Source organism: Limulus polyphemus, unplaced genomic scaffold (genome assembly GCF_000517525.1).
Source record: "Limulus polyphemus unplaced genomic scaffold, Limulus_polyphemus-2.1.2 Scaffold2636, whole genome shotgun sequence".
Classification (NCBI taxonomy): Eukaryota; Metazoa; Arthropoda; class Merostomata; order Xiphosura; family Limulidae; genus Limulus; species Limulus polyphemus.
In genome coordinates, this window is record NW_013668246.1 from 36,068 (window position 1) to 44,462 (window position 8,395).

The 8,395-nt window shown below is 38.0% G+C and overlaps 1 protein-coding gene across 1 annotated transcript in view; it reads right to left on the reverse strand.

Moving 5' to 3' along the window:
- Window positions 1-507: 507 nt before the first annotated feature.
- The window catches only part of LOC106467501 (ribosome production factor 1-like), a 17,376-nt gene continuing 9,488 nt past the window's right edge, over window positions 508-8,395 (reverse strand). Inside the window, exons 7-9 of the mRNA XM_013927861.2 lie at window positions 7,395-7,573; window positions 1,591-1,717; window positions 508-640 (exon numbers count right to left, since the gene is read on the reverse strand). Coding sequence (XP_013783315.1) covers window positions 599-640; window positions 1,591-1,717; window positions 7,395-7,573 — 348 coding nt within the window. The 3' untranslated portion in view covers window positions 508-598. The remainder of the gene's footprint in view (window positions 641-1,590; window positions 1,718-7,394; window positions 7,574-8,395) is intronic.

Consider the following 8,395-nt stretch of genomic DNA (forward strand, 5'->3'; position numbering starts at 1 on the left):
TTTCAATCAGCTTGAATGCAATCTTTTCACTTTTCTTTATAGTTAGTTTCATTAAACCTTAATTGATATATTGTTGATAATTATTTTCAACAATTTTTGAATCATAATCACAATTAAGCTTATTTTGAATTGTTGTATTTATGTGTGGGTTAAGGATTAACCTCAATATCCTAAGCTGTGTCAATTTTTAAAGATATTATCAAGAGTGCCCAACTGACGATACAGTTTCTGTTTAGTGGTATACTGATTTATAATAATAATTATTTCTATTCAATTTGTTATACCAGATTCTACTGTCTAATGTATATGATATTTCAAACTATTTTAGCTCTGATCTAGATAATTAAGTTAATTTCGATAATTGCCCTTAATAATAATAACTATGCCAGTGCCACAAACCAGGCAAACAACGAACCCAACTTTTAAGCTTACGTTCTTGGTATAAATTTCCTCAAATGACAGCAGATGTTGCTGAATTGGATACATGAGAACCATCTAAATTCATTGTAATATTTCCATCTTCATGAGTGTCTTATTTTAGTTTTTCATTGAGCTATACAAAGTGATACAAAATATAATCATATTCTTCTGTCTTCTATCATAGAAAAAAGCGTCGTCTGCTCGTCTCCATTTGATGCCGCTGTAATAAAAATAAAACACAAGTTTGTTCTAGTGAAATAACACAATAGAATGAACAATTAAAAAACCACAAAGATTTATTACGTAAAAAGTATTTTTACTGTCATTGTGTGCCTAGAAAAAATTAACTTTGGAAAGTAAATCTTTACAGATTCAGTTTTGTCAATGTTTTTACAGACTATCACCACATCTGTCACAGTGAAAGATCAGACTTGTATGATATATTTCACTGCTTCTGCAAGTAAACTATACTATTACTAAGTCAAAGGAAAGGTTAATTTAATATTAGGTTGTTGTAATATGAACATAGAGGAAATGGATTACAATGTTACTGGAACATGTCAGAGATATTAGGTTATTTCTCATGAATGCATTGCAAGGGATTTTAGAATCCACGATAATTCATTAAAGTTCTGGACAGTTCTTGCCTCCATGAAGCTCAGATGAACAGAAACAAACAGGAACTCCTTAAAAAACAACATTTCATCCGGGTCTAATTAAACCTAAAACACACACTGGTTACTCCTGATTTTAAAGTGAGAGTTACAGCTTACATATATGTATAAATATGCATCATTTGATTGGCCATCTGATTGTAACTACTATTCAGATAACTTGCTATAGTGTTAGCTTTTGTTTTATGTTTTTTTTTTCTCTCAGTGTTACCTTTGTTTCATGTTATCTATATTTTCCAAACATTGTATCTTTTAAGCCAGTGGCACTACCCGACAGAGGATATTTGTTCAAAGTTCCATGGTCATTTTATTCTAATGGTGCTTAACAAGATTTTCTAACTTACACACTACCAATTTCCCTTTGCACAACTCGTCTATATACTATACAGTAATCCAATTTATTTTATAAAACATAAAGTTATGTAGGTCTCTACCAAACTAAAATTATTACAATACACAAAAGTTAAATCAAGTTTTAACTTTACTTCAACCTCACCTTCAATACCCATTCATACTCCCCGAACTTTGAATCAAAGGTGCCTTTCTGGAGGGACCGAAGCTTCAATGTGAACTTTGGTCCAATTTCTTGTATCGCTGCACGTTTTTCATTTTTAAATTCATATCTAGAAAATAAAAACAATATGATAATATTATCATTTGAAAAATGAAACTCTTAATAAATCTATTAAAAAACAAATGTTGAACATCACATTGAATGTTTTGAACATTAATCATAAATAAAATCACGACCTATATCTCCAGAATGTAACTTTATTAGCTCAATATTTCGCTATCACAGCTTCGTCAGGAGCTATCGATAGCCTACCAGTTCACTAATCCAGTTGAATCTAAATATAGGAGGTATAGGTCTTGATTATATTTACCTTTAGAAGAATGTATCTTAATAAACTCAAGTTTGCGTTAAACAAAGTTAAGAATAATAATGTTTTTAACATTGTTCATTAGTTGTTATTATTTTACATCCAAACAATTAAATCAACTCAACATCACTAACAAAGAAACTACTATGGTCCGGAACGGTCAAGTTTATGAAGCAATTACATCACAAGGCTATTCACAAACAAGCAATCTTGTGGAACACCCCACCTCAATAGTGAGCATTGTAAAGCCATAGAAGGTAAAGCGAGAATCAACATGGCTGTACATTATGTATTTCTGATTGAAGAATACCTGGTCAGGCACCATTTGCCAAGGAGCAGGATCCCTATAAAGAATTAATGAAACAAGGGCCCCTGAAATTAAAAGAATGTATGAATCTAGACTTACCTAGTCAAAGTCACACCAAAGCTTGAAGAGGATAAGAATGTGTTGGACAATTGGGGTGAATATCATCACCTGAGACAGTGTAATGGGTGACCACGAAACCCTAATTTGAAAAGCAGACCATACCAAGCTATTCACTTCAGGTATGGCAGGGATGGGCAGCTATCCCATTCTGTTTTACCCATGCAGTCCATGGGTGGTACAGTCAAGTTTATGAAGCAATTACATCACAAGGCTATTCACAAACAAGCAATCTTGTGGAACACCCCACCTCAACAGTGAGCATTGTAAAGCCATGGAAGTTAAAGCATGAGTCAACATGGCTGTACATTGTGGATTTCTGAATGAAGAATACCTGGTCAGGCACCATTCGCCAAGGAGCGGGATGCCTATAAAGAATTAATGAAACAAGGGCCCCTGAAATTAAAAGAATGTATGAATCTAGACTTACCCAGTCAAAGTCACACCAAAGCTTGAAGAACGGCCACAGGTGGAAGACAAAAACCTGATGAGGAAGAAACTGCAATGTGGTGTAAATGATGGGAGATGAACGTATTAGGTGTAGTCCACATGTCCGATTGTAGGATTTTCTCCAATGGTCGAAGAAGACAAGATATGAGTGAAAAGGTAAGGTGTCGAATCTGAAGAAAAGACACCCTGAACAAATTCTGGTGGGAAAAAGACATGGAGGAATAAGCCTATTGAATCAAACGTTGAACCAAATTGGTGAGGGTAGAAGGGGATAGATCACGAACATAGGAAGACTGCCAATGGCTAAAGAGTCGGGAATGGGTACCACAGAAAGAAATCCTGCAAGCAATATAGCAACGAAGGGTACAGATCGGAAATAGAAGTCTATTCGGATCAGGAAGTGGGTAGAGATGAGAAATAGAAGGAAGGAAAATAGGAAAAAAAGGAGGACTTACCCTTCCTAGCTATCAAGGTCTTTGGGAAGGAATGATCCAGATAAAGGAGAAGATAGGTGTGGTGGTAAAGTGTATGTGAAACGTCAATGGTGAACAAATCAGACCCTCGACATCCACAGGATAAGAGGAGAAGAAAATATGTTTTAAGGGAAAGGTGAAACATGGAGCATGAGGAAATAGTTTCAAACAGAGGTAAAGTGAGGAAATGGAGGACTACATTAATATTCCAGTCCAGATGAATCCGGAAGGAATGCATTAACCTGGTAAGGACAGCGGAAGCAAAAACTCGATGGTATCAGGAAAAACAAAAGGTATGGGATAAGGCAGCCCGATAACCTGAGATCGAAGAGACTGAAGACCCCCAGTCAAAAAGCCACATGAGCCACAGTAGGTCAGTCAGCAGGGAATCTTCGAGTAGTTGACCAACTGTGGTACACCTTTCATTTGCGCTGATACACCTCCATTGAAGACGGACATATGGAACGAGCCAAAAGGAAAGCTACTCGACAGGACAAACCTGATCTCCTTGCCAAGGATTGGATAAAAGCCAGGTGTAAAGATGAAGGGCATGAATGGCGAGATGCAAATCTGGTGACCAAGGTTGACGAAGAAGGAAGGGAGACAAGGGAAAAGTTGTAGTTGGTGTAATCGTGGAAACCACGGTTGAGCTGGCCAATAGGGAGCGATCAGAAAAACTTGACATAGAGTGATGTGGATGAGAGAGACCACCCAATGAAGTAATCGGATAAGAGGATAAACATAAAGGAATTTGTGGGACCAATCCTGGCTGAAGGCATCAACCACCAGAGCCCAAGGATGTGGTACGAGGGACCAAAAGAGGGGTAATTTGTGATTGAGAGCTTTGGCAAATGCATTTACGTGTGGAAAACCACACAGACTGTAAAGCCACCAGAATATGAGGGATCTAATGACCACTCCATTGAATAAGTTTTGTTGGGTCGGGAAAGATGATCCGCTACGAGATTGAAAACATCCAATGAGATAAATGTGGTGCATGTGGGCCCAATATAGGAAACCTAATGTACAAAAAGAGAGATCTTGACTGGGTGCCACCTTGGTGATTGATATGTGCTACCACCACAGAATTGTCAGAATAAATCATCACCAGAAAATGTCTGGCGAGAAGAAGGAAGTGATTCAAAGCGTGAGAAGCTCAAGGACATTGATATGCAAAGACTGCTCATTGACAGACCAATGACCTGAAGCCTCTTGGTGATTGACCCATGCACCCCAGACCTGAAGGGGTGCATTTGTGAACAGATATAAATCAGGTCGAGGAGGCGGGACACCGCTGACATAGGGGCCTTGTCCAACCACCAAAGCAGATTGTCCAACAGAGTATAAGGAAGGGTAATGAGAGTTTCCAAGGTATCCTGAGCAACATTCCATTGATCACAAAGAGCCTACTGAAGGGATTGCATATGTTCACGACCAAGAGACCAGTGACGTCATTGATGACCACATCCCCAAAAGCTATAGAGCCTCGCAAGCAGAAAGTGAGGGAGCTGAAAGGGTGTGGCAAGATAACAATTCCATGGAACAAAGTTGTAGAGGAGAAGGTTGGGTAGGATGGGAGTAAGAATTCTCCAATTTGATTAACCAGCCACCCGAGCAGCACGGTGAAGAAGCTGAGGAGTATGGCTAGATGACTCCAGTTCAAAACGAGCCAGAAGAAGCCAGTCATCCATGTAATGGTGGAATTGCAGTCCCAGAGCATGAAAATTGTGAGCAAAAACTCTGACCACTCGACAGGAAACATAAGGGACAGAAGAAAGCCCAAAGGGTAGGGTGCGAAGATACGGACAAGACTGTGTTGAGACAGGGATGTGTAGATAAGCACTGGTGATGTCCATCTTGGTCATTCATAAGTCCAGGATAAACACCCACCATAGGGTGAGAAATGACTCCTTAGTAAAATGGAGCAGTTGAACGTATCGATTGAGGCGAGACAAATTGATGACAGACCTCAAGTCCCTGGTGCTCTTGGGAACAAGAGGGTTTGGAATAAAAACCTGATGAAGTATTTTGAACAGGTTCGATGGCCTGCAGATAGAGTAGGTCCTGAACAGCCTCTGATAGATGTTGGCCAGTCATTGGATCCAGGGGTGGAGAGAGGGAAACGGGTATAGGAGACATATAAAAACCCAATGATCCTTGATGAAAGGACGCCACTGATGAAGAAAATCAGCAAGTCGAGCTCCCACCGGGTATTCACAGGTACTGTTGATGACATGTGTCATCAAAGAAAACAACGAGACAGGTAAGGGTTGGGAAGGAGAAGGATGGGAAGCTAACATGTGCTATATTGGGCTTCGACAGAGACAAACGGGCAACAAGATTGGAAAGAGTAGACTGTTGTTGTACTGATGCAACTCGTGACTTCAAGGACTCAAAATTTGTGTCAAATATGTAACACCGCAAAAATGGGGCTATACATAAATTCTGAAGATAAGATGCTGGTAAACAGATGCGAGTTAAGGTCACATCATGACCTAGAAGGTCCCAACAACATAGAAACCATGTATACAAAGCCAGAGTTGAAGACGACAAATGAGCCAACGTGGAGGAAAGAAGGGTGAAGATGTCACCAAAAAACCCTCAGGATTTCATAGGAGAGCCTCAGAGAGGTGATGGATGGTAGAGATATCGTAAAAAGAGGGTTAAAAGAAGGCGGGAAACTTGGGCATGTGTCAGACTTAAAGAAGATTCGGGGACCACCCCCAAAACAGGTAAAATAGAACCTAACAATTGTTGGTTTAGAAAAGGACTGTCTGCAAGATGATATGCAAGATCAAACTAATCCGAAGCCCGTGGGGGAGGAGGCATGCTAATCCCATCACTTAATTGTGAGCTAACTTGATCAGCATGTACCGATTATCTGGGGACGGGTGTAAAAACCAAATAGGGATGTGAAGATTGGTCATGTAGTTCATAAGGATGCGGTTCATAGGATATAGGGGCTAAATATAAAACATCACATACCTGAGAAATGAAATCCAAAAAGAAAACAGTAGGCCTAACCGACTCCTCAGGAGGAGCATGGGAAGACACAGCAAAATCAGGAGGTGGAAATAGGCAATCCAAATCCTCGTCAGCTTGAACAGGCTCAACTTGTTCAGGAGGAAGTGAGGCGAGGTCTGGAGATAGAGATTGACTCATGTAATGTTCAATCTCCCTGTGAATAAATGATGAAAAATTTCCCAACAGATCGCTCACACGTGACACCTGTGACATAGCACTAGTCGCAGGTGTGACCAAAAATTGGTAACACGAACTTAGGAATTCATAATCAAGAAGAGTCAACCAAAATCGAAATTATTAATAATAATAATGCAACTGTAATAAACTGGGATTGAATTAAAGTGAAGAAACAGTTTTAATAAACTTGGAAATAATTTAAATGAAAACTACTTCACGAGTATACTAAAGTTGAACATAAAGGAACACATCCAAGCACAAGTACTGCCAAATGAGAAGTGATAGTTCAGTAGAAGCATACAGAGGGAGCTGCATGCATCACATATGTCATGCTCCTATTGGTGGAGAAGTGACACATGATGATTTGCATTTGATTCCAATAGGGGGGAGCAGAAAGCTTGTGGCAGGCATAAAGAAAAAAGTTAGCATATAAAGGGCAGCACCAGATGAGAATAGCTGATCTTCAGAAGTATTTATTTTGAAGTACAGTGTGTTTGAAGTATTTAATAAATAATATTTCAATTATTTTGATTTAATAACTTATCTTATAATGTACACTTTTCAAACATTTATAAAGAATTTTGTAAATTTTAAAATTATATAGTTTGAAGTTTACATCTTAAAATTTTCAAATCTTTAATAACTGTAATAAGTTCACAAAAAATTTGTGCCAGAACAAAACAAGCGCTGTAACAAAGGAAGCAGGAACATTATAACCTGAACACATCATCATCATAACAAAGAAAAAAATTAAAGGAACAATCAGCCGTGTTTTAAGGTCGACAATATCATCTTTAAACTATTTTATAATAATTTACTATGAGACTAAACATAATGTATTTTATAAGCTCCAAAAGTGATTAGGCTTTACCTGTGATGCCTAAAGAATATATAATCACGTTGGTTGTGAAATGTGACAACTCGACGTCCACGAAATTGAGGTTCATAATGGAAGATGGATGCTAGCATACGGGCTACAGTGTGACCGAGTCGGGTGTTAAAATTGTTTAGAATAACTTCTGGACGGTGCTCGCTCCAAGTGGCATGATGCTGTTGACATTTTATAAACAAGTAAGTTTATGTGATAAATTACTGCAAGGTATTCAACATTTAACTGATCACTCTGTAGTTTCACAATAATTACACAGACAAACACACGGAGTCTATTAAAAAATCAAGAGATGAAAGGGTACTTTATACAAATGAAAAGCTAATAATGATTGAAAAAATAAAACATGTTGCAACACCATGTTCAATTGTTAATAACTTTTGAGCTGACAACGTTCAACACTGTGGAATAAATTATTCTATGGCCTTCTGTGTTTTTCTTCATGTCAGGAAACCATTTTGGTCTCCAAGCCGTAGAAAAGTCAGACCACATATCAAACACTTCTGAAATCCACTTTTTAAAAAAACCAATCAATATATTTTTACACTGCTATTATCAAATTATTTTAATAAAAATTTTAATTCTACTGAAAACTAATTTTCCCTGAAACATTTAAGGAAAATTTAACCATTATGCCTCAGGTAAATGAAAAACTTTCAAAATGTAATTTCTAAATGCACATCATCAATAATTTTTAAGCTAAACTTAACAATAAAATTTTACTTAGACAGACCTATATTAGCTATAAAAACCATAATTCGACCAATTACTTTATAAGTACATGACACAGTTTTGTTTTGTTTTTGAATTTCGCGCAAAGCTACACTAGGGCTATCTGCGCTAGCCGCCCTAATTTAGCAGTGTAAGACTAGAGGGAAGGCAGCTAGTCATCACCACCCACCACCAACTCTTGGGCTACTCTTTTACCAACGAATAGTGGGATTGACCGTCACATTATAACTCCCCCACGGCTGAAAGGGCGA